The 26267-nt window shown below is 47.3% G+C and overlaps 2 protein-coding genes across 4 annotated transcripts in view; one reads left to right on the top strand and one right to left on the bottom strand.

Moving 5' to 3' along the window:
* Positions 1–14563: 14563 nt before the first annotated feature.
* Positions 14564–26106, bottom strand: Lrrc75b (leucine rich repeat containing 75B). The gene is made up of 4 exons (XM_075979973.1): positions 25893–26106; positions 22953–23081; positions 21658–21758; positions 14564–19879 (listed from the first exon to the last, which is right to left on the bottom strand). The coding sequence occupies exons 1-4, from the start codon at positions 26067–26069 to the stop codon at positions 19354–19356; spliced, it is 933 nt and encodes a 310-aa protein (XP_075836088.1). The 5' UTR covers positions 26070–26106; the 3' UTR covers positions 14564–19353.
* The window catches only part of Ggt1 (gamma-glutamyltransferase 1), a 33645-nt gene continuing 26403 nt past the window's right edge, over positions 19026–26267 (top strand). The window contains exon 1 of one of the 3 annotated variants that reach the window (XM_075979972.1): positions 19026–19116. Coding sequence is in view for 1 of the 3 variants with exons in the window: in XM_075979968.1 (XP_075836083.1) it covers positions 19882–19895 (14 nt within the window). In the remaining 2 variants the exon portion in view is untranslated. Of the gene's footprint in view, positions 19117–19809; positions 19896–21970; positions 22114–26267 lie in introns of those variants that run through there. The other 2 variants (XM_075979968.1, XM_075979971.1) reach the window with 2 other exon arrangements.

The following is a 26267-nucleotide window of genomic DNA, read 5'->3' as shown; positions in this document are numbered from 1 at the left end:
GGGTTTGTTTTGTTTTTAAGGAAATAAGAACTCTCTGTTCGATCTGTAGTTTGCATTGGCAACAGGTTAAAATCTGACACCCTCGGACACGCACTGGGACAATGCCAGTACTTTTCAAATGGCAGTTATGGATAAGAACTGCTCGGGCCAGTTCCCAGTTGAGCCCAGAGAATGCTAACTCAGACGCTCCCGTAACTGTGTTCTCTTTGGCTCCTGCATTCCATGTGGCCCTTTGCTCAGTTAACCTTTGTGGACCGCCGTCAACCTGACCTGTGAAGATGTCTCACACCCTAGCCCTGCAGCATTTGAGGACAGTCTTCTGATACTAAGAATAATGTAGAGGCTCCTGGGGACCCCGGACTGGCTGTTCTACTGGCTCCACGCAGTGTAGTTAGCATCTTGGGGTTGATTAGCACATTAATTATTAACATGACAAGGATGGCAAGGGAGGTTAAGATATGCAAAGTGAGTATTTGACAGAAGCACGGGTTGGGAAAACAGCCTGCATCATTTAACTATTGGGAAGAAAGTGTTGCCAGGGACTCATTCTGGAATGCAGCTATAACAAACACTCAAGAGGAAAGGGGTCAGCTTTTGTTTCTTTTTCTTTGTTCACTTCTTATATTTGTAGTATTCTTTGAGATCCTTGGCCTAAGATTATTTGTTTGTCTATGTATTTGGCCGTATATCTTTACCACACAGCTGCAGCCAACCACCTTAACACTTTTCATTTTCATTTAGTTTCATGTCAGCTTTAATAATTGATTTGTTGCCTTTACCAACTTGACATATATTGGCTCTCTCAGGATTGGAATCAAGCATAAGCTAAGCCATCATGGATGAACATAGTCGCTAGCTGTTTATGTGGTGAAATAGTAACATCCTTACACGCCAGCAGCAGTGCCTTCTACCCTCGGAGTGACTGGGTTACAAAATAAGGTGGGAGTGGGTGGGGGGACAGTTGAGACCAAGTGGCCTCAGATTCAGAGATGCACTCCATCTGCTTCCGGAGTGCCATGACTGAAGGTCTGCGCCACCATGCCCAGCTAAAAGCAAACCTAGAATTTGCCCTAGCCATTACCTCTGTAGAACTCCATGGAGACTGCAAACAGAGTGAGTGCGTTTTCTAACAGGATCCCTGCTTGGTGCTGGAAAGCACTTCTTTGAGGTTGTGCCAGCGCTTGAGAGGCTGAGGCAGGTGGTTGAGTTCAGGGCTTGCTACTTAGTTCCAGGCCAGCCTTGGTTAGATACCCTCCCCAAAATTTTTTAAGAGATATATTAAAAGTTAGAAATATTGTGGGGTTTTTTTATGTACTTAATTATTGTTGAGGATGCACTTGTGGAAGTTAGGTCAACTCGCAAGAGTTGATTCTTCTACCGTCCTGGGAATCAAACTTAGGGCATCGGAGTTTACCTTGAGAACAGGAAGCAATTCTGTCTCCCTCTTTTTTTCTTTTTCTTTTTTTCTGCTTTCAACTCACAACTGATTTCTCTCAAATGTGTCTCTGCTTATTCCTTGCTGTCTCAGTTTTCCACACTGTCTTGGATTCCTGGTTATTACAAGTATTCCTCACCACCTGTCTTCCTAATGGTAATTCTACTGCCATATTTGTTGTTAGTTGGTGATTGCTTACATTTTTACTGGTGAGCCATGGAGTAGATTGCTAAAGGACTTTCCCTAGGAGTAATAATATCCTCGCCTATCTTGGTTTAGGTTTCTGTCTATTCCTAACTCAAAGACCTGGAGTCATTATCTGCTATCAGTTAATCTTTATCTGTCCAGTCTGAACTGGTTTGCCTCATTGGTGTCGTCCCAGGTTCTTGCTATACCCTTTCTCAGCTTAGCTCCCCTTTTCTGTATAGGTTCTTCCTCTTGATTTATTATTTTGTATTTTGGGGGCTACTTACGTGAAGTTGGAGCCAATTTTTCATCATATTGAATGACTATTCCCAGGAGGTAGGAGCAAGCATCTACCCATTCCAGGTAGGGAACCAACACCAGACCAAAGTTCAAATAGTAGAGTCCAACTTGGTGAGCCAGTGAATTTTGTTAGGGATATTTACAGGAATGGAGGTGAAGGGCTTCTTACAGGAGCAGAAAATGACAGGTGCACCACCTGCATGGGTGTCAGTTTATAAACCCTGGAGTGCACTGCATACCTGCAGGTGGTTCAGCTCGTCTAAGTGTAGCAGTGGTCCTTTCTGCTTATGTGTGCTTAAGGAGGAAGGAGCATGGTGAGTCCCTTTCAGGGACTTCCTGAATTCCCTTAGGTTGTTCAGTTCCTGAGCTTCAGGAACTTCCTGCAGGATGGAGAGTTCTGTTTCCCTTTCAAATATCCCATGTCTTGAGCTTCCAAGTAAAAAGAATGGTTTTATCTCCGAGGACATCACTATACAACACTTAGGATTTTGAAGGCATTGATACTTGGAAATTTTGCAGGTGTTCTGAAATGTCACCATGTACATACCTTGACCAATGTGCGCGTATTGTGCAAGCCCTGATGAACTTTGAGTGGAGCCTGTCCTTTTCTGGGAAACCTTTCTTGCCTTATTTGTTAATCTGCAAGCCTGTGACAGTCCAGGGACAACTTGGATTCTGGGAGGGTCAAACGGGGTATTCGGGCTTGGCAGCAAGCACCTTTACCCACTGAATCATCTAGCCAGCCCATTTTTTAGTCTTCAGGAAAATTGATTACCACAAGTTTGTTTTCTAAATGTTTTGAAGTGTTGGTTTGAGGACGATGGTTCCCTGTCTTCTCTTTGGAGATATTAATGTGTCTGATGCTTTTATCCCATGTTTTTCTACCCTTTTGGGTTTGGGAGTCCCTTGTTACAGATTTTAGCTTGCCTGACAAGCATTAGTAATCTGTGGGATTGTTAACGATTACTAATATGTATATATATTACATATATTGTGTGTGTGTGTGTTAGTAGTAGGGAAAGGATTATTTGTAGAGTGATCTGGTTGAGTGGTAGGAATTGAATACAGATCCTTACATGTGCTAAGGAAGTGCTCTGCCATTGAGCGAGCCCTTCCTCCAGTGTCTTAAGGCTTTCTTGGGACAGACAAATTTGCTAGGGAACATGGCCAGGTTTAGACCAGATGCGGTGGCGTATGCCTTTAATTGCACCTGAGAGACAGAGGCCAGCAGATCACTATGAGCTTGAGGTCAGCCTGGTCTGTGTATGGCGTTCCAGGCCAGCCAGGGATAAATAGTGACACCCTGTCTCAAAAAAGTAAAAATGAGTGGGGTTTTTTTTGTTTGTTTTTAAAGAATGAAAGATGACACCATAAAGCAGTAACTCATCCCCTCAAAAGGTCAACATGTAGGCAGAGGCTGTTCGTTCATTTCCGATACACGAATAAACACACAAACTATTACAACACTGTTTAGCCAATAGCTTATGCATATTTTTAGCTAATTTTTTTTGTTTGTTTTTTTGTTTTTCGAGACAGGGTTTCTCTGTGGCTTTGGAGCCTGTCCTGGAACTAGCTCTGTAGACCAGGCTGGCCTCAAATTCACAGAGATCTGCCTGCTTCTGCCTCCCAAGTGCTGGGATTAAAGGTGTGCACCACCACCGCCCGGCATATTCTTACATCTTAAATTAACCCATATCTGTTAATCTGTAAATCACCCTGAGGCTATGGTAAAGGTTCTGGCTGGCAACTGGCGATTTTCTCCTTTGACAGCTATATGGTGTCTCTTTGACTCTGCCCTACTTTCTCTCTATTTCTCTGTTCAGATTTCCCACCTGGCTTTACTAAGCCATTAGCCGAAACAGTTTCATTCATTCACCAATGGTAATAAAACATATTCACAGCATACAGAGGGAAATCCCACATCAACATATAACATTGGTTCTGATGACTGTAGCTACTATCTTCCTATATACAGGAAAGTTTAGACTCTCATAAATCTGTGGTATCAACTATCCCAGCAAGGGAAGTTTCTTGCTGAGTATTCCATATTTAATTAAATTAAATTAATAGTAAATTAAGTATATGGGATTTTTTTCTACAATTGGCAAAAGCAAATGGTAATTAGATTTACAATTGTCCCTGAAAAAAAAGAAAGACAAATACATGAAATTAGTTTTCAAAATCCCAGGCCTCAGCTATTGAAGGAAACGGATTCCTAATAAGTAGGGGAGTTACCCGTTGTCCAGTCACACTTTACAAAGAGATTCCACCCTGTAGACCAGAAAGCAGGGACAGCCTTGCTGGAGCCTGCCTTCACAAATCAAAGCTAAGAAATAGAAGGCGGAAGCACCAGGATATCTGCAGGTTGCTCCTGACTCTTCCACAGAGACGAAAGAGCACATGACAGAGGAAACGCTACAGTGAGCTGGAAAGATCTCTAGATCTCATGCTGTCTGATGACATGCTTGGCTTGTGAGTTGTTGAAGGCTCGTACTGGACGTTAGGCCTCACACAGAGGTGGGTGATAAGTGGCTATTAAGCAGACCAAAGATAAAGATAGATAACTTGGTTCTGGATCTGACAAATTCTGAATCTCCAGTCAATCAGTCTTGAATCATTTAACAGGTAGGGGATTTTTCTGGAAAAGTCAGCTTGCCTGGAGACGCACCAAGGTCCAGTTAGGAAGCAAAGGGGACAAGGGGAGAGTATGACTCAGGGCCTCCATGGTGGTTTCTGCTTCTGCGTGAGACAAGTTTAATTTCAGTGGGCTCTGGCTAGCAGGACTAGTATTAAACTCTCAAGTTATTGGCCCTGGGCTTTGTGTACACGTGAGATAAAGGAGGGGACAGGGGTCTAGGATTGACTGGTTTGTGTATGAAAAACATTCTGGCAGGCACAGTGTTTGCAGTCGTTAGGAAGCTGCCGATCCTGAGAGCAACACTCTCTCAAGAACGCAAAATAACAAAGCATACATTCATAGAATGGAAAAAAAAAAGGTCACAGAGAAAACTAAAACACAACCAAGGTTCTTTGGGACAAACCTCAGTTATTGAGGGGGAAAACCATGTCCATAGGCAAGGAAATGGTTTTTTTTAAAAAAGCCAGTCTTATTAGTTTTATTTTTCATTATTGAGTGGATGTGTAGCCATGGGGTACATATGGAGGTCAGAGGACAACTCTCAGGAGCTGGCTCTCCTTCCACCGTGGGATCCAGGTCATCAGGTTTGTGTCCTCTTACCCATTGAGCCGTCTCAAACCACCACAGCTGGCATTTAACATTCAATATTGTCAATAAAAGGTTGTGTTGGTTTTTTTAATTTACTGTTTCCCATTTTTAAGAGATTTTTTTGTTTTGTTTTGGGGTTTTTGGTTTTGGTTTTTTGAGACTGTTTCTGTCCTGGAACTTGCTTTGTAGACCAGGCTGGCCTCGAACTCACAGAGATCCTCTGCCTGTCTACCTCCCAGGTAATTGGATTAAAGGCGTGTGCCACCACCACGTAGCTTAAAAGATACTCATATGAAATCACAATATACTATATTTAAATAGCAAAATTTTGTTGTTTTGTTGTTGTTTATGGAAAAGTTTGTTTCTCAGGATTTTTTTAGGTTTATATATTTTATGTGTATGAGTGGTTTTCTTCAATGTATGTAGGTGCTCTGTGTGCATGCTCGGTGCCCATGGAAGTCAAACAAGGGCATCCGATCTCCTAGAGTTGGAGTCAGGGATGGTAGTGAAGAGCAGCAAATGCTAATAACTGCTGAGCCATCTCTCCAGCCCCAATTTAGGGCTTAGTGCCTTTGTACTAAAGTTAACACTTAAATTTGAGTTGAATTGTAAGGACAGTAATGTCTGGTGACACGATGTGACTTTCGTGTGGCACCACTATGGTTGTTCTTCCAAACATCCCAGTCCTTAGAGTGTTTCACAGAGTTGGGAAGATGACTTTGCAGGCGAAAATGCTTACTTCACACAAATGAGTTCAGATGCCCAGCACATTGTAAAAAGCTAGGCATGGCTGTGTAAGTCTCTGACACCATATTGTAGGGGGCAGACAGGGATTTGCTGACACCAGCCTAGCACCAGGTTCAGTGAGAGACTTTTATCTCAGGGAAATTAAGGCAGCGAGCCATAAGTAAGGCACACCTACATACGTGTACATACCACCCACACACACACTCAGTGTTATGGACAGTATGCAAGAAAGTTAATATACTATTTCATCCTTTTTCAAGTAAAGGGTTACACTATTACATGTAGTTTACATGTATAAGTAACACCTTGAAATTAAATTATTTAACGTCTGACTGATTTCAGTAACTGAAAAATAAAGAGGGTGTTACATTTGAAAGACAAACAAAACAGACTAATTATCAGTGCTCAGGAAGGTCTTGTCTCCTAAGTGAGGAACAATTAGCCTGGACAAGCACTGCTGTGGACCTGCCTAACAAGTCATAAAAACAAGACTTGAAAATTTCAAATTGTTTTTCCAAGCCAATTAAGTATATCCTAGAGCTGGGTGTGGTGATAGGTGCCTGCGGCATCAAGATGAGCTGTTGGCCATAGTGGCTACATAATAATTGCCAGGTCTGCTTGGGCTGGAATGAGGCTCTGGCTCAAAACCAAACAATTTCAAAAATGTGTACAGCAGAATAAGACAAAGAGGATGTTATAAGACTATAAAACTATCCAACATCTTGGCATCCACTCCAATATTGGTAGGCATGCAGAAGACAGGAACGTAAAATCAATGAGAGTAATCAAAAGACGTCCGAGCTGATACAGATGTTCCATTAGCGAGAATGGCATTAATAGAATTGTTACAGCTGCATTCCATATATTCAAATAGTTAAACAGAGGAGTCGGAGAGATGGCTCGGCAGTTAAGAGTGCGTACTGCACTTGCAGAGGACCCAGCACACGGTGTCTCCTAACCATTTGTAACTCCCAGTTCCAAGGAATCGAGCACCCTCTTCTGGTCTCCAGAAACACTGTGCATACGGTACACAATGTTTATACACATAAGATAAATGTAAATAAATACTAAGTAGAAAGTTCTAAAGGAAGGTAGCTGGAGAGAGAAGGAGGAGGAGGGATAAAGCCCCAAATTGAATTTCTGGGTGTGATTAACAGCAGATAACTCACTTCACAGGAAATAAAAGATGGACCTGGCTGCTCAGACCTGTAATCCCATCTACACAGGAAGCTAATAAGGAAGTTCTAAGCCTGACTTAGTAATAGTATTCTGTCTCTAAGAAGTCAGAGTCAGGTACGTGTAGTGGTTCATGCTTGTAATCCTGGACCTTGGAAGACAGAGACAGAAGGAGCAGGAGACCAAGGTCATCCTCCAGTACACAGTGATTTCAAGATCAATCTAGGTTACATAAGACCCACATCTCAGAAATGGAGAGAAGCAAAGGTCTGGGGATATACCTCAATGGCAGATGTTGTAATTTAAAAAAAAAAAAAGTGCCACGTGCAAGAAAGACACCATGCAACAGAGCTCAGGTGGAGAGGTTCTTTTACTGGGAGAAAGTGAATGGGAAGAGGGGAGACCAGCCTCTGGGGACAGAAGCAGCAGAAGAGAACAGAGAGACAGAGACAGGCAGAGAAGCAGAAAGAGAGGAAGAGACAGGAGGTGGTTTAAAAGGGAACGTAGTGAATGTGCACAGGAGGTGCTCTTAGTGGCTGCAGCTGAGGACACAGCCTGTCAGGACCTCAAGGGCAGGCCAGTAGGGATCCTGAGTACTAACAGAAGCTTGCCTAGAAACCTCCAAAGCAGGTTAAAAAAGGTTATGAATTAGAGGCCTGTGGTGGTTTGAACGAGAATAGCCCATAGGCTCATATGTCCTCACCTGGAGGAACTTGTTTGGGAAGGAGAAGACTCACTCAGTCCCCAGTGTTCTCATCTTGCTTCATGGTTGTGGATCAAGATGTGAGCTTTCATTGCCATTGCTTCCTATCACGTACTCTTAAACCTCTGAAACTCTAAGCCAAATTAAATGCTTTCTTTTATAAGTTGCCTTGGGCATGGTGTTCTGTCACAGCAATATCAAAGTAACAGAGAAAAGAGACAACTAAAAGGATCCAAAAATTAAATGTAGAGAAAAAAGCTGGAAAAAGAGTGAGCTGTGGGATACTTCAAGTGACCCAAAGAAGAAACTGGAACACCTAAAGGGAGAACAAAAGAATTAGTTGAAAAAAAATAATGGCCATATTTTTTCAAACTTGATGAAAACAAACTCATAGATCTGACAAGTTAAATGAACTCCGAGCAGAAGAAACACGAGGAAATGGCACATCATAACTCAGAACAAGTGGTGAAAAGGAAAAATCTGTAAAAGTAGCCTGGAAATAAAAGGTAAGGTCCAAGGACCAAAGATAAGGATGGCAGCTTCCTCATCTGAAACAGAAGCAAAAAGATAATGGAGTGTTCTTGGTAATTAAAGGACAAATTGTAGGGCCAGCAAGAGGGCTCAGTGTGTAAAGATGATGTCCACCAAGTCTGACAACCTGAGTTCAATCCCCAGGACCCACGCGCTGGAAAGAGAGAACCAACACTACAGTTATGTCCTCTGATCTCCACACAAGCACTGTGGCATGTGCACTCACTAGGAAGGCTGAGGCAGGAGGATTGCAACTTCAAGTCCCAGGCCTACAAGTCTGGGCTACACCAGAAGATACTGTCTCAAGAAAGATGGGGAAAAGTGAAGCCTCCATGTGATCCCTGGAAACCCAGGGCATGAATGCATACACACACATACATGCTATCATCATCATTTTTTAAGTGTATTTATCATTAGTCTTTTGGCAAGATCTCATTCTGTATCCCAGGTTGGCCTAGAATTTATGATGAAGCATAGGCTGGCCTCAAAGTTGCAGTGCTAGGATTATAGGCACACCACCTTGCCCAGCTCAGAAATAAACTATGTGTAAAAATGTAAGCAGTAGAAGCAAGAGCTGGGCGTGGTGGCGCTCGCCTTTGATCCCAGTACTCAGGAGGCAGGGGCAGGCAGATCTCTGAATTCGAGGCCAATCTTGTCTACAAAGTGAGTTCCAGGACAAGTAGGGCTGTACACAGAAAAACCCTGTCTTGGCGGGGTCGTAAGAAAATTAAAATGAGCCCCTCCTCCAGCCCACCTCTATCTCCTAGGGACATGGCCTTTTGGTGCCAACCTGGGTCCCCATAGTTCTTTCCTGCTGCCCTAGCAGCCTTTCCTTCAATCTAGCCCATCTCTGACGGAAGCCATGCTGGTACCCCAGGAATGGCGCATAAATGTTTTGCAAATGGAGCTCCTTAGATCACAAGGCCCTTTGGAGAATTCCATCCATTTGGCAAGGATCTATGTAACCGATACTGCAGGCCCCTGTGCTGATCCTAGGGAGCTCACAGGCTTCAGCCCTCTCTAATTTCCACTGTGCTTCTTAGAGTGACTCAGTTTTGTTTCGTTAGCCGTGATTGTGCCTTAGTTTACTGGGAACAAAAGCTCTGATCTGTTACAGAAACATAAAACCAATTTCTGCCCGCCAATCCAGATCTAAGACCAGAGCAGCAAAGGAGCAGCCACAGTCATTTCCTACCTCTAGGAAATCTCAGACAGAGAGGTGGGCATCCTGCCCCTACCAATCCTCTGACTGAATCGGCGAGATCCTGTCTCCACCTCCCAAGTGCTGGGTTCAAGGGTGGCCTTGAACTCCTGATCTTCCTGCTTCCTCCCAAGTGCTGGGACTAAAGGTATGTGCCTACACTGCCTGGACTCTGCCCTCTGATCTCCAGGCAAGCTTTATTTGTCAGAACACAAAGTATCATACAATACTTCATTAAGTTTTACTTTCATATCTTGAATTGTTTTCATTATTTTGTTCAATTATTTGTGTTTCATAATCTGCACTAAGGCATTTATTCATTCCCCTTTAAGGTCTTTGAACATATTCGTATTTGCTATTTTGGAGTCCTTGTCTTGTGCTTTGGCTAAATTGCTTTTCAGTACCTATTTCAAAAGAGTTGTTGGCTTCTAGAGGGGGCATACTGTCTTGGTTGTTCACGCCTGTATTTTCACACTGGGATCTACACATTTGGAGTTATGGTACTTGAAGTATTTCTTGGTGGAAATATCTGGTCTCATCTTTTTTGGGTTGGTTCCATTCTTTGGTAGCTGTTGTCCACTCTGGATCCTTGGCAAGTATGGCAGCTGTGAGGTCCCTAACATAGAGTGGTTCTGGTGGCCAGTGGGGTTCACAAAGGAATGGAGACACGCCGGGGTCCAGCTCCAGTGGGGTTCTGTGCCGCAGGGAGGATGTGTGAAGTCTGCGAAGAACGAAGAGTCTGACCGCTGGTTGTCTTTCAAACTGCCAGGCCATCTTTGTTTATACAAGTGCTAATGCATTCAAACATGAGCAGTTTCAAATCATTTCTCTTTAATCATCTTCCAAGAATCATTAACATTTGTTCACTTTAGTTTCTTTTGTTTCCACTCCTTTGATGTCTTTGACCTTTACCCCATATCATCATAATGCAAGTCAAATGTTTCTCTCTAGCTATGTGCATCTTACTCATCCTGTGCCCTAGGAGACAGCAAACATGCAGTTACAAAGTAAGAGACTTAAGCCCTGTGTTTAGTTCTTAACATGAAATCAGTAGCATGTATTGTCATGCCTAGGATATCACTTTCAGGTGCAATTTATTATTTCTAAATAATCTGTCATGTGAATTGCAGTTATAATCCTATTCTTAAGAAAGAAAGAAAGAAAGAAAGAAAGAAAGAAAGAAAGAAAGAAAGGAAGGAAGGAAGGAAGGAAGGAAGGAAGGAAGGAAGGAAGGAAGAAGTGAGAGAAAGAAAGGAAAGAAGAAAGTCACGTTGATCAGTGGAATAGAATTGAAAACCTAGACATAGTTCCACATACCTACAGACATGAGTTTTGAGAAAGAAGAAAAAAATACACACTAGAGAGAAGATGGCATCTTCGACATACAGTGCTAGTCAAACTGGGTAGCTGCATGCACAAGAATGAAAATAGATCCATATCTATCATCCTGCAGAAAACTCAACTACAAATGAATTTAGGACCTCAACATAGAACCAGATACCCCGAATCTGATAGAAGAGAAAGTGGGAGATGGTCTTGAACTCATTGACATAGAAAAAGACTTTCCGAATAGGACACTAATAGCGTAGGCATCAAGACCAACAATTAATAAATGGGACCTCATGAAGCTGAAAAAAACTTCTGTATAGCAAAAAATACCATCATTCAAGCAAAGTGTCAGCCTGAGGAATGGAGAGAGAGTATTAACTGCATGTCTGCTAAAGGGTTAGTGTCTACAGTATATAAAGAACTAAAAAAAAACCCCATCAAGATAAATAACCCAATTAAAAAATATTAAATACAACTAAACAGGAAGCTCTCAAAAGATGAAATACAAATGGCTGAGAAACGTTTTTGTTGTTGTTGTTTGTTCTGTTTTTCAAGACAGGATTTTTCTGTGTAGCCCTGGATGTCCTGAAACTCTCTCTGCAGACCAGTAGGGCCTCAAAGTCAAGAGATTCACCTACCTCTGCCTGCCAAGTTCTGGGATTAAAGGTGTGTGGCACCATTGTTCAGTGAGAAACTTTTTTTTTAAATGTTCAACATTGTTAGCTTTTAGGGAAATGTAAATTAAAGCTTCTTTTGAGATTTCATCTTGGCTGGTCAGAATGGTCAAGATCAATTTTAGAAAATATTGATACATGCTGGCAAGGATTTGGGGAAAGAGGAACAGCCATTCATTGATGGGGACTACAACCTTGTACAGCCACTGTGGAAATCAGTGTGGTGGTTTCTCAGGAAGTTGGAAATTAATCTACCATAAGATTCAGATGTACTACTCTTGGGCATGTATCCAAGGGACCCTACATATATAAATATGAAAAGTATTTAAATGAAGTCAATATATAATGGGGACACAATGCCCCAAGTAGACAGATACCATTTTATCTATCTATCTATTTATTTATTTTTGTTTTGGTTTTTCGAGAAAGGGTTTCTCAGTGTAGTTATGAAGTCTGTCCTGGAACTTGCTCTTTAGACCAGGTTGGCCTCAAACTCACAGAGCCTTCCAAGTGCTGGAATTAAAGGTGTGCGCCACCGCCGCTGGGCTCCAACTAGGTATCTTATGCTGCCAAATAAAGCCTCCAGTGAAAGGAATGGGTTAAATCTTGTTGAGTCACTGGCCAAAAGGGTCCCACGGACACCTATTGCCCTCCCCAAACATTACAAGCTATTGGCAGGGCTATTGGTTACTTTCTACAGCCTGATGGTAAGGGTTGAAGATAGCCCCTACAAGATGATGCCTAACTAGAAGCTTCACCCCTACAGATGAGCTGGAAGGTATTCGACAAAGAACAGTCATCATCAATATCACCCAGCTGCATAGCTGAGTGTTGGTGCCACACATCTTTAATCCCAGCACTCAGGAGGCAGATGCAGGTGGATCTCAGTGAGTTCAGGACCAGCCTGGTCTACAGAGCAAGTTCCAAGATGGCCAAGGCTACGCAGAGAAACCCCATCTCAAAAATAAAAAAAAAAAATCACCCGGCTACAAACCCCCTTTGACTAGTGCGACAGTGGCCCGAATGTTACGGGAGTCACCAACCACTTTTTGATTGGCCCACTCTACTCAGTGGAGGCCATACCTGTTAAAGTGACCAGGAATCTGAGATTAGACAGGCTATGAGCGCCAGGAGAAGATTTTTTTTGTTTGTTTGTTTTTTGTTTTTTTCGAGACAGGGTTTCTCTGTGGTTTTGGAGCCTGTCCTGGAACTAGCTCTTGTAGACCAGGCTGGTCTCGAACTCACAGAGATCCGCCTGCCTCTGCCTCCCGAGTGCTGGGATTAAAGGCGTGCGCCACCACCGCCCGGCGCCAGGAGAAGATTTACTCTTGCTTTTTCTGCTAAAGGAACACAGACGACACGTTACTCTAGCTAGGCCATCGCTCCAGGAGGAGATCTCCTACTGTCATTCTGCTAAAGGAACATAGCAATCAAGTGCCTTCCATTGACACGTTATTACGCCCATAGATCAGGGCATCACTCGGCCCTCGTCAGAGAGCTTTCTCTTTTCAGTGAATGGCGATTAGCACAGGGACCCACCACTGAACCAGGTGCAGAAACTGAGAAACTTGGGAGCACTCAGTCCTAAGTGGGATGTCTTTGCCAAACCCCTCCTATCAAGGTTCAGGGCGCTGTAGAGAAGTGGGAGACTGTAGGTACCAGAAATGGTGGATGACCCCAAGGAAACAGTGTCTCAGATCCAGCAGGACTGATTAGCTTAGAGACTGTGACAGCATGCACAGGACCTGTGCAGGTTCAGCCCGGAGAAAGGAGGTAGATAAACAGTCCCGCCCTGGCCAGGAAGTTATGTGCAGCTGCTGCCTTCTGGGAAATGATCGTTTTCTCCAGTGGAGTGTCACTGAGTCAGTCTGTCAACCACAATCCAGGACAGGCTGTAACTGTGCGTGTTGGCGAGGGGGTGCCTTTCGTTTCATTTTGTTTTTTTTTTTTTTGAACTTAATTTATTTGTTTCAAATTTTTATTTTTGTTTTTAGAAAGAAAGAACATGAGCTTAAGTATGTAGGAAGGCAGAGAGTATCTGGGAGGAGTTGAGGAGGGGAAGGATATGATCAAAATATATTGTAAGAAAAACCTTTACATATTAAAGATAAAAAGGATGAAAAGAGGCTGGGGAAGGCCAGAGATGCCTCAGTGTTTAAGAGCACTCTTGCAGAGGACCTGAGTTCACTTCCCAGTGCCACATTCGGTGGGTTACAGTCACCTGTAACTAGATCTTCAAGGGATCCAATAACACAAACACACACACACACACAATTAAAAGTAACAAAAATAAAAAGATGGAGAAGCATATATACTATCTGTGCTAATTAGGGTTTCTCTTGCTGTGCTAAAACTTCACAACCAAAAGCAACTTGGAGAAGAAAGCGTTTATTCATCTTAGCTTACAGTTCCACATCACAGTCCATCACTGAAGGTAGTCAGGACAGGAACTCGATTAGGACAGGACCCTGGAGGCAGGAGCTGACGCAGAGGCTGTGGAGGGTGTGGCTGACTGGCTTCCTCTTCATTTCTTGCTCAGCCTGCTTTCTTATAGAACCCAGGACCACCAGCCCAGGGGTGGCCCCATCCATCATGAGCTGGGCTCACCCCCTTCAATCACAAATTAACAAAATGTACCACAGTCTTGTGTATAGGCCAGTCTGGTGGGCACATTTTCTTAACTGATTCCCTCTTCCAAAATGACTCTAGCTTGTATCAAGTTGACATAAAGCCTAGCCACTAATAATAATCTAGCTTTGACTGTTAAGCATCGTGTGACTAATATCAGTCAAGCACATTCAGAAGAAGGAATTATTGCCCAATTATGATAACGGTGCTTTCATGATGATAGCAGGGCAATTAATCAAGGATCTGTGGCAGACTTAAGCATTTATGCTCCTAATAACAAATCTTCAGAACATACAAAGAAAAAAAGTGGTAAGACATCAGTAAGAAATAGGCCAACCCACAATTACAGTCATAGACGACGGTGTTCCCTCTCAGCAGAGAAGACAAACAAGGAGAAAATCAGCAAGCATAGTATAGACTTAAACAATACTATCAACCACCCTGGCTTTAATCAATACCTACACCCAGGAGCAATGGAATATACATTCTTTACAAACACACATTTGCCAATATTGGTCATATGATGAGCTGTAAAACTAATCAAAAAATTCCAACGCTCCAGAGCCATTCTCAGACAATAGTGAAATTAAATTAAAAACCATAGGACCAGCGAGATGGCTCAGTGGGTAAAGGCTCTCGCTGTGCAAGCTGGTAATCTGAGTTCAATTCCCAGAGCCCATGTAGATAAGGAAGGAGAAAACTAAGTCTGTATAGTTGTTTCTCGACTCTCCCCCATGTGTGTCTTGGAACGTGTACTCCCCCGGCCCTACACACCACACTAATAATTATCAATGTTTTCAGTAAGTAACCTGAAATCCTGCACACTACTGGTAGGACTGTGAAATTATGTACAGACCTTAAAAATCAGTGTGACACCGTCTCAGAGTGTTAGAGACACGGACCGTGTGACCTGGCCATTCTACTCTAGATGGTTGGGGTATGAACAGTAGCCCCTAAAGGCTGATGTACTGATGGTCCAATTCATAGGGGTGCTCTACAGAGCTGGCTGGATTATTAGTGGACTTGTTGATCAATGGCTTTAGAATTGGATGAGTTGTTGGAGGAAGAAGGTTACCCAGCGTCTATCTTTGTCTCCTGCCCGCCCTCATTTTTTTTCTAGCAGCCACAAAGTGAGTGGCTTTGCTTGAACATGTTTAGCCTTCTCTCAGGCCCAAGCATATGGGGCCAAGGGGCCAAGTAAACATGGACAGACACCCCTGAAATAACAAGCCAAAATAAACGCTTCCTCTGAGTTGTTTTCTTAGGTATTTCCTCATAGCAATGAAAGGCTAATTAATATACATACCTGGGTGCTTACTTGAGAAATTACAAGAGAAAGGTAAGGCTCATGCCACAACTAGTAATGAATTTTCATAGCAGCCTCGTCTGTCATAGCCAGAACCTAGAAACAACTGAACATCCGTCAACAGGTTCATGGATAAGCTGTGTTACACCCATGAAATACTATTCTATTCAAAAGGCCATTCTCAATACACGCAATACTATAGGTGAGTGTCAAAATAATTATGCTGTTTTAAATATGTATATAGAGTGTATATGTATATATGTATATATGGTACGTGTATATATGGTACATTTGTATGCTCCCATGAACTGGTCTAAATCTGGAAACTGGAAACTAATTGATGGAGCAGACAGACCAATGGTTTTTGAGAGGTAGGGGTGGAAGGAAGTGAGTCAGCAGGGAACACAGCAAGCGTGGGGTGACAGACACATTTACTGCCATGGTTTTCACAAACATGTAAATACGATAAAACTGTGCTGCACGCTTTAAACTTGTCCCAGTGTGTTTGCTTTATCATGTTGCAATTACGGATGCTTACGATACAGCCGAGGGTGGCCTACAGGCATGTGCCGCCCCACCCCACTCATAACAGCTTGCTTTTTAAATACTGTTTTCAAAAAACAAAAAGTATGCATCTGGGAAGAAAACACTGGAGGCTTCTGTTGGTGGAGATGGCAGTAGTGGCAGCGGCGACTGGCAGCAATCTCCCAGGCCAAGTGTGCTTTCCTTTCCCACCCAGAGAAAACCTCGGTGCAACAGGGACCCGCTGCCTGTGATTCTGGGTTCCCAGAAAGACCCTGCTAGACACAGTGGCACAAGCTTGCGGTTCCAGCACTCAGAAGGTGGAAGCAGGATGATTGGCAGTTCAATCCCAGCGTAGGCCACATCTCAAGACTATGGCTAAGTAAGTAAGTAAATAAATGGAGAACTGGGATTCAGGGCAGTGAAAAAGTGTGCTCAGGGCCAGAGGCCAATTCTCAGGGCTAAGATAGATAGATAGATAGATAGATAGATAGATAGATAGATAGATAGATAGATAGATAGATAGATACATACATACATACATACATACATACACACACAGATAATAGATATATAGATGTAGATAATAGATTAGATAGATACATACATAGGTGATAGTAGACAGATGATAGATGATAGCAGATAGACAGACAGACAGATGATGTGTTTTCAGCCTATATCTTGCCAAACCTCACCACACAAAGCACCTGGGTGAACTTATTGATACTACAGCATGCTGACCCATTCCTCTCACATGGCACACTCTTTTCAAACCTCATTTCTTCCTCACTTCAGTAGGACAAGGAGGAGTTTGTACTTAGTTCCCAAATGGACCACCCTGATAGAAGTGATGGGTCTGGACCATGGGTGGATTTGTATGTCTCCCAAGTGGGCACCAGAGCAAGGCCCCACCTGCTTCCTTCTCTCCTGGCCGATGCTCTCCTCACCACCACGCCCCAGAGTGAAGCATACTACAGGCTTGAACGCCTCCCTCAGAGCGCATGCATTGAAGCCCAACAGGTAGGAGATGTGATTTAAAGAGTGATTAGGTCAGCAGGACTCTGCCCTCACTCACGGAAGTCCTTATTGTCACACCAGGGCTCCTTTCACACTCTCTTGGCCTGTGATCCATATAATGACACAGCAAGGAAGCCCTCGCCAGATGTAGCCCTTCCGTCTGACTCCTCAGCCTTTGGAACCATGAGCTAAATAAACTCCTGTTGTTTATAAGTTACCAGGATGTGGTGTTCTGTTACAGTCGCACAAAGACAAGACACAGCCCTCCCTCACTTCTGGAAATCTCTGTCCCTGCCCATGGAATCTCCCCGCTGGTAGTCATGAGAACTCCGTGATGAGCCAGGACCACTTGCGTCGCAGCAAGGCCAACTTCGCCCACAGCTCCTAAGCTCTCTCAGGATCTGGTTCGGCTATTGCGTCACATGCCTCCAAAAGGTGGAGACATTGAGACCATCTGCTGCCACCTGGACTTGCCTGGAAGCTGCCGGGACACCTGGCTCCGACCCTCACACATCATTCTAGGAGGAACCTTGCCGCACGGTGATACCTAAAGGTTTGTGGGCTGGCTTCAGACCAGCTGTGGGCAGAGAGTAGGAAGGCCAGGGGAGCCCCTGAGCACCGATTTCATGCAGCAAGGAATTACAGGGAGAACTCAGCTGCCTGAGCATGTGATGGAGTTATCAGTCTGCTAGGCCCAAAGCTGGCCCTCCCTTCCTTCTCCACTGACCCAGACTCCCCACTCGGCTTTGCCTGGCTCCTTGTCCTGGGTGTGTAAGGCACAGGGAAAGTTCTATAACTCCAAGCCATGTCTGTAAAACAAGTGCGACAAGGGGGGTGGGGGATGGGGGGTGGGAGGGGCGGAGGCCGGAGTAGTCCTTCTAGATGAAGCACTGAGTGCCAGGATCCAGGGCAGCAAGCTCTGTTTAACAGAGAGGGGGATGTTGGGTCCCAGGGCCAAAGAAGCCAAGGACCTAGCCAGGTCCTCCAGCGCGTGCAGAGCGGAGCCTGAGGCCCTGGGCTCTCCTCACTGCCCCTTGGTAGGCAGTGTCTAAAGCTGTGGAGCATGAGGTGAAATCCTTTTCCTCCTCAGACCTCCGTGCCAGGCCTGGGAGCTGATGTAATCCAGCCCTCTCCCTTCTTGGCCGCTGATCTGGGGATGTGCTGGAACTGGTGTTTTTTGGGGGAGCTAAATACGGTCCATAGTCCACTTGGAGACAGACAGTGAGGTGGGGGAGTCAGAGCTAGCGGGCTCTGGGCACATGGGTCCAGGGTGAGCCTCCAACCCCAAGCCTTTACCTTAACGCTGAGGCTGCCCTCCACTGCCACCAGGCCTTAAGTCTTGGCTCTACACAGAGGCCTTAGGCCACTGGTTTCCCCACCCACGGCTTCTCTGAGTCCCTTCCCCACATGTTCTGCCTCTCTACTGCTTGAGCTAAAACCTCTAGTCTCTTAAACAGGGCAATGAGAGCAGTCAGACATCATGTTTCTAGTTGAGAATCCCCCTTGAGGGATTTGAAAAAGGATGATAGCAACTCTCTATAGAGAGACCCTTAGGTCTGTTCTGCCCCCCTGAGAACTCCTGATGCTAACTGGACCCACTTCCACCCCTTACATGCTGTGTGACCCCAGAACTAGAGGAAACACTACAGCTCATCTCCAGTCAGCCAGATCTCCTCACCCTGTACAGGAAGCCTAGAGACTAGAGCTGGGGAGAGTGGGCAGTGCTGTGCCCTGTGGGAGACAAACCCAGGGTCACCCCCTCAAAACCCCTGTGGTCTTGCCTTTGCTGTGTGAAGCCTTGTCCCTAGCCCAGTGCACACTGAGGGGCCCTGATTGTACTTGCTGTGGGGCTCCGTGCAGAGCTCTGCCTGTCTGTGACTCCCAGCCTGCTCCCCTGAAGCCCCCAAATGTAGAGAGCTCAAATGCTGCACAGACATCATGCCTCCTCACACTCCTGAGTCCACACCATTGAATTCATGACCGCTACACCTTGGTTTCCATGGCACCCTGCCAGTGAGCGCTAAGGGGACATCAGCACGGCTGTGGTCCACCCACTCTGGGCGGGTGGGGTTTTCCTACCTCTGCAGTAAGCCTGGAGCTCAGCAGTCTGAAGTCTGCAGTGGAAGAAGCCTGAGGTAAGGGATCGATAGCATCCTTTCTTGGAAGGTCTGGGCTGTGGGTGCTGGGTCCCCTCTTTGCTGGGTGCGGTGGAGCCCTAGCCTGGGCTGGCTGGCTTGTCTCCCATAAAACCCTTCTTCCACCCACTTCACCCCAAGTTGAGTATTTGCACTGTCTCTCTGTGGGACATCGTGAGCCCCCAGGACCTCATTCTTAAAAGACCTCAGTCAGTACCAATGAAGCAGACCAGTTAGTCACCTAGCACAACAACCCTGCGGCTCTAGTCCTGGCTCATTCGCTGCAGAGCCCCAGGTGGAGACAGCCGCTGTGGTCCCAGCCGTGCCGCCCCCAGGCTCGAAGTCCAGACCCTCATAGATGGTGGGGAGTGAGGTGTGCTGACTGAGTCGCCGACGCAGGCCAACCAGCAGGGGCTGGGGAAGTGAAGACACGTCCACATTGTTACCCAGATCGACCCAGGCCAACACGGGGAACTTGGCGGTGTCCTTGATAGCCTCCGTGAGTTCGCGCGCAGCAGCCCGAGTCAGTCGGTTGCCATTGAGCAGCAGCTGGGTGAGGCGGGGCAGAGCCCAGAGGCTGGGCAGCAACAGGTGCAGCAGCTCATCGCTCAGCTCCGTGAAGCTCAGGTCTAAGACCACCAGCTCAACACCGTGGCTGCTCAGGTAGCGGGTTATGTGCTGTACATCCCGGGTGGACAGAGGGATACCAGAAAGGTCCACTGTCTCCCCTGCCAGCAGAGTCTTCTGGAGGCCGCTCTTGAGGCTATGAGAGGATGCAGGTGGGTGCACTGAGCCAGAGCCCAGGCCCAGGCAGAACCCCAGCCGCCACACACTACTGTCCACCAAGGACAACCTAGGTCCTCCGACCTGGCAAAGCCTGGCTTAAAATGCCACTTCTGGGGCTGGAGAGATGGCTCAGCTGTCAAGAGTACTTGCTGCTCCTTCAGAAGGCCCAAGTTCAGTTCCTATCACCCACATCATGGCTTAACAACTATCTGTGACTGTAGTTACAAGTTACACCCTCTGGTCCTTTCAGGCACCAAGTACATGCACAGTGCCCAAACGTGCATGCAGGGAAAGTCCTCATACACTTAAAGAATAAAAATAAGGAAGCCATTTTTAAGATATTAAGTTGGTGGCTAAAGGCAATGCTGGGAATCTTCCTGAGCTCAGTTTGGGTTGTGATGAGGATTGCATACATGATCAAGGGTCTATATGCAAACTGTTATTATTGTGCTTCTTGTATCTGTTAATATTATTTATTTTCAAGACAGCTCAAGGGTGTATAAGTGATGGCCCATTCTACAGGGGAACTAAGAAGTGAAAAAAGACCCCTTGGCTGTGCATCACTAAGTGGAGACCAGGGCTCTAAATCATGGTGCTCTGATCCCTGAGACTATACTTTTGTAACTTTTATTTTAAGATTTATTTTACTTTACATTGGTGTGTTGCCTGCATGTATGTCTGTGTGAGGGTGTCGGGTCCTCTAGAACTGAAGTTACAGACACTTGTGAATTGTCCTGTGGGTGCTGGAAATTGAACCCGGGTCACTCAGGAGAGCAGTTGGTGCTTTTAACCGCAGAGCCATCCATCTCTCCAGCTCCCCAAACCTACACCCTCTTTCCTGTGCCGCTCTAGAAGCAGCATCCTTTAGGATAAGGAAAACCTTCGCCGTGAGTGGATATGGGATCATTCTGGTCCTCTCAGTGTTTGGGGCCCTGAGATGGGACAGGCCCAGGATAGTGAAGGGGGAGGAATGAGATTATGTGGGCTAAGGGGTTGCTAGGGGAGGCCTCCCTGCGTTAAGCTGAAAGAGGAACTTAGAGACTGGGGGAGGGCACATTTTCGCTTTCTCTCCTACTCTTTATCCACAGCCCTATAGGAAGACAGGACTGCTTTGGGTGGCAGGTTACTAAGGTCAGCGAGAGAATCACTAGGGCCCCATCTGCTAGAGCAGGAAGCGGTCTCGTGGGTTCCGGGTTCACCTTGGGTCACAGGGTGGGGGATAGAGGTCGGGTTAACTCCCAGCTGTGGTTCTAGACCTTTGGTTCTGGGCTGCAACTGTGTCATGAGGTCCCTAAAAGGGGACCACACACAGAGTACGCTATCAAGAGGCTGTGGAGGTCTCTGCATCAGGAAGCCTGGAGCGGATGAGCTCCCAAAGGGCTGCAGGGTAATCAGGGAGGAAACGGCCTTGGGCATGCTCCTTTCCCTCTCCTAACTCTGTGTGAAATGGGAGGCTCAGAATCTGTCCTTATGAAGATTTTACCTGAGCACCTGGGGCCCAGGGAAGCACAGGTCCTGAAAAGGGACAGGGGATAAAGGGGCCAGGGAATGGCAGGAAGTGTCACTGTCCTGGAAAAAATGGAAAGCATTTCATGTGGAGCGTGCAGCTTGGCTTAGGGGCATCTGGGGCTGTGGACCACGGTGGTTGTCAGGGCTGGAGCCTTAATGTAGATGAGGGCAAGGGAACCACAGAATGAGATTTCAGAGAAGGGGCCCTGAGAGACTGCCAGGGCTGTGTGGTTGGGCTCTCCTTACCTGTTCTGGGTTTTCCGGTGGGGCTTTCGCTTGGAGTGAGGAGTGAGGTGGTAGATGAGCTGCCGACAGATCTTATCGGAGGACTTCCAGGGCTCATGGTCCTACAGGGATGGGGGAGAGGACACACACATGCACACACACCGTCATAATGAAGATGAGCCTGAACCCCCTCCATTCCGCCCCGGCTGTAAACCTGGCACTCAGCCAAGAAAGGCTGCCTGCTGGGAATTGGACAGGCTAGTCTGAGGCCCGCAGTGCCCAGAGGGAGGGAGGGAACCCAGACAATGGGCCCTTGTTCCCAGTCCTCAGGCCTAAGGCCAGTAGCTCAAGCTATCAACCAGCAGCTTGCCACCCTCAACACCCACAGGGGACTTGCCACAAGGAAGAGGCCAGACCAAGCCCCTTGAGGGAGCCCTATTCCAGAGACGCCAGTCCCAGGGAATAGGAACCAGCCAGGTCAGCACGTTCTCCCCCTCATTCTCCAAGCTGCGCTGTGCCCTTGGGGCCTGGGTCTGGGCTGACAGGGCCGGGGCTTGATGTTTCAGTGGACCACATGGTTCTCTTGGTCCTAATTGTATCCCCAAAGAGGCCCAGCTTGGGGCACACAAGGTGTGCTTTCCACACAGCTGGCACTGAGTATGCGCTATTACCTAGAACAGTCTTTTATACTATAAGCAGCCCACAGAACTTGCAACACACAGTCAGTTAGGTGGCTACTGGGATGGCTGTGAGCTAGCCAGCTGAGCACCGATGTGGGTCTTAGAGCTTACAAAACCTACAGTGGACCCCTTATTTCATGTTGGGGGTAGTTCACTGTGTTTAAGATTCTTGGGGACTCATGGCTGACCACAGACAGACCTACAGGCCAGTGCAGATGTAGGACATCTGCAGGTGTTGTCAGAACAGGGACCAAGGAGGTAGAGGCTGCAGGTGGCTTGTTTGTGACCCAAGTAGCAGTGGAAGAGATCGAGTGAACACCCAGCCCCCAAAGGTGTCCAAGTAGGATAGAGGCCAGGGGCCTCAGCCGACGGCATCTCTCTTCTGACCCGGGAACAAGGATATATGGTTCTGATAGTGGAAGCATCAAGACAGGCTGTGTTCTGTGTTCCTATGGGTCTTCTGCTCAGGTGGGGCACGCAACACTGCCAGTGGGAAACAGGTCTACCTAAGAGCCCGGCTTTAGGACTCAACAAAACAGCTCAGACCTGCTCCTGAAGCTGCTCTTGAAGACTAGCCTCAGGTCTAAGCGAGCATGAGAACCCAAGTTCCCCCAGGCCTATGCCTGCTGACCTCACCTTCTTGGGGCACTGCAGGTCCCGGGCCAGGTTCACCAGCAAGTCATGGGAGATGGGGTCCACCAGGTTAAGCAAAGCCACGTTCCTGTAGAGGATGTCAGTGAGGAGGTTCCCTTCAAGGCCCAGGTCCTAGGGGTGGTGAAGTGATGGTTGAATAAGCCGGGAGTTAGGGCTTTCCTTCTCCCAGCCAGCCAGAAGACACAGCCCTCGCTGGTTCCCAAGCTTCTAACCATCCCCTCTCCTCCAGTTTCCTGGAATTTCTCAACATATGGTGGCAGTCAAGTGTCTAGAGAAAGAGGGGCCATAGTATGGCCTCTTGGGGTGTGTATGTGTGTATGGGTGCATGTATGTGTATGTTTATATATGTATGTATGTGTATATATGCATATGTGTGTATGCATATGTATGTATATGTGTTTGTGTGTATGTATGTGTGTGTGTGTGTGATAATCGGGTTATTCAGGCTAGTTGTTGGGTGTGTAATGTCTTGTGATATCTTACTCCTCTAATAGCCTTGAATGCCAATGTTTCTAGCATTCCCTTTGGGTCCCTTGTTTCCCTCCTATCCCCAAGGTCTCTTGAAATCTTTTTCCTCTGAGAGTCAGCCTCTTCCCTAGATCATGTTCCCCAAAGCAGCTCAAACTCAGCTTGCTCATTTGCTGGCCTTGTGTCCCTGTCCATCCCTGTAGGACTCACCTAGCGTCCTTTCCCTCTATCCCAGTCATCAAGTGAATCTCTGTTTTCCCTTTGTTGCTGCCAAGCTTCAGACTTCATACTTAGTCACCTTTGCTCAGGGCTCCCAGCCTTCCACGTGCATCCCTGGCCTAGCCGGGTCACTCTGTGAAACACACGTGATCTTTACCCTTCGTTCTGTTGGTGAGGGCTAATAGGAGCCGTGCCACCAGAAACTACAGAATCTGCAGAGTCATGGCTCTCTGGACTTGGCCACCACACCCTCCCCAACTTCCTGGGCTTCTTCTCTCCAACCAGACCTCGGGGTCAGGGCCCTGGCCCTTCATCCCTCAGCCTTCTCCAGTCTACACCTACAGGTCTGATGGAAGGCTCAGCATCTTGATTTACTTTTATTTTTCAAGACAGGGCCTTACTGTACAGGCCTGACTGGCCGGGAACTTGCTATACATTCCAGGCTGGTTTGGGACTCAGAGACCTCCCTGTCTCAGCCTCCTGTATACTGAGATTAAAGGCATGCACACAAAGGGTGTTTTAGAGAACATGCAGGTGGCCTACAAGCACCCAACCTCCATGTGCCATCCTCTAACCCCTAAGCCAGAGAAGGATATGCCCAGTGCTGTCCTGAGCACACGGGAAGTCAGACCAGGCAGCAAGAACGCAATGGGCCACAATTACAGAGTTCCTGCAGGTTATGGAACAGGATAGGGTCCTGGATACACCTCAAATCTCAACTTCTAGGATACAAGGAGGGGACTAGGTTGCTCTCTGAGGTTGGTTCACTCCCAGATGCTTCCAGGGAAACCGCAAGCTGGTGCCTTGGGCTCCACCATCCCAGATAGTGATCTGTATTTCTAGGCAATATGCCTGGCTGGCTGCTGCTTGGCAGTTGCTCTCCTGTTTGTATTTTCAATATGGTTCAAGCCACAGATGCCAGCTAGTGGGAGGATCCAGAAGGAAGGAGGCTTGGAATATGGACAGACCCAGACAGAGCCCCAGGCAGCAGCCTACCTTCCACTGGCCTGGCCAGTGTCTCTTAAAGTGACAGCCCCACTTTACCAGACTGCTGAGTCTACAGAGAGGACACTCAGAGGTGGCAGAAGAGCGGGGTTGGAAGTGTCCCAGGATTATCTCTGAGATTCTCTCTCTCTCTTCTCTCTCTCTCTCTCTCTCTCTCTCTCTCTCTCTCTCTCTCTCTCTCCTCTCCTCTCTCTCTCTCTCTCCTCTCCTCTCTCTCCCTCTCTCTTTCCTCATCCTCTCCTCTCCTCTCTTCTCCTCTCCTCTCATTATAGGTTGGTTCTGAACTTGCTACTTAGCTGAGGTTGACCTTGAACTCCTGGTCTCCTGCCTCCATCTCCCAAGTGCTGGGAATACAGGCCTGGACCACCATGCCTAGTTTATCCTTCCTTCCTTCCTTCCTTCCTTCCTTCCTTCCTTCCTTCCTTCCTCCCTTTCTTGTGATAAGATCGATAGAGCTCAGTCCTCTCTAAGCGACGTCCCTAGACACCGTCTCTCAGTTTTCCGTCTGGGTCCTGGCTCATCACTTCTCTCAGTTTCTCCAGCTCTAAGCATCTACCTTCATGGTGGGGGCAGCAGCTACTGCAGGGGGTGAGGAGGCTGAATGGAAAGTGTTGTGCCTAGGGGAAGTGCTGGAATAGGCATTCCTGTCACCTAGGGCAACTCCAGACTCAGGATCTCTGGCTAGGGTACCAAATGTGTCTCCCAGGGGCCCAGATGTGGTATTGTCATGTACAAATGTGGTTGTGGATTCTCAGGGGTTCATGCTGCCTGTTAGAATGGGTGGTGCGTGCGCCGTGGCTTTGTCTGGGCTGTCATGATGTCTGTGCCTCCCAGGACCCTTTCTCTCTGATTCGGTGCTTCCTTTCTTCCTGCAGGATGGGGAGCTGCGCTCTTCCCATTGTCCTTCCGCATGAGATGCCCCTACCCTCACCCACTCCAACTCTCGAGGAGGTCCAAATGCAGGCTCTTAGCTCCAGGCTGGTGGTCCCTCAACACACACAACACACCAGACTTCAAATCCCAGTGCCCCAACGTGCCAGCCCCATCTTTGGCAAGCAATCCCCCAGCCCCACCTGGCCCTCCCTTTCATCCGCGCCCACCCTCCATGCAAGAACCTAAACATCTGCAAAACCCACTATGCACGCTAGGAACCCACCCGCCCCCGAAGCTCGTAGCCCCGGCTCCGCCCTGACCCCCCCTCCCCAACCCGGGCCATCCCGCTCCTCTCGCCTGGCGCAGGAGGCGCAGCAGCTGCCGAGCGCGCTCTGGTCGCCGCTCACGGAGCGTGGACTGGATCTCTCGCAGCCAGCGCACCCGGCGCTCGTAGGGAGCGGGCCCGGAGCCCTCTGCCGCAGGGGCATCAGAGCCGGCCGCTGCCCTTGCCCGTCTCCCCAGCCGCGCCCCCATGGCCGCTGCGGGCGGGCGCCGAGACGGTGGAAGGGAGGCGGGCTATCTGCGGCCGCGCCCCGCCCGGGATGCGCGGGGTGGGCAGCGCCGGGTCTACGGCTGCGCGCCCAGGCACTGGCCGCCAGCGTGGAGCCCAGGATCACTCCTCTTTGGCAGTGGTTTCCCTGTCGAGGGCCCCGCCCGCGAGGGACCTGGCGT

Source organism: Microtus pennsylvanicus, chromosome 7, assembly GCF_037038515.1.
Source record: "Microtus pennsylvanicus isolate mMicPen1 chromosome 7, mMicPen1.hap1, whole genome shotgun sequence".
NCBI classification, from domain to species: Eukaryota; Metazoa; Chordata; class Mammalia; order Rodentia; family Cricetidae; genus Microtus; species Microtus pennsylvanicus.
The sequence above is the reverse complement of the archived record's forward strand: the minus strand, read 5'-3'. Positions and strand labels throughout refer to the sequence as shown.

Bases quoted from the DNA above. Each gene is read 5' to 3' on its own strand.
- Lrrc75b (XM_075979973.1), bottom strand. From the start codon at position 26,069: ATGGGGGCGCGGCTGGGGAGACGGGCAAGGGCAGCGGCCGGCTCTGAT. The intron at 23,082-25,892 runs GCGAGAGGAGCG...CACCACCCCTAG, and splicing joins TGCTGCGCCTCCTGCGCCAG to GACCTGGGCCTTGAAGGGAA. The intron at 21,759-22,952 runs GTGAGGTCAGCA...CCATCCCTGTAG, and splicing joins ACCTGCAGTGCCCCAAGAAG to GACCATGAGCCCTGGAAGTC.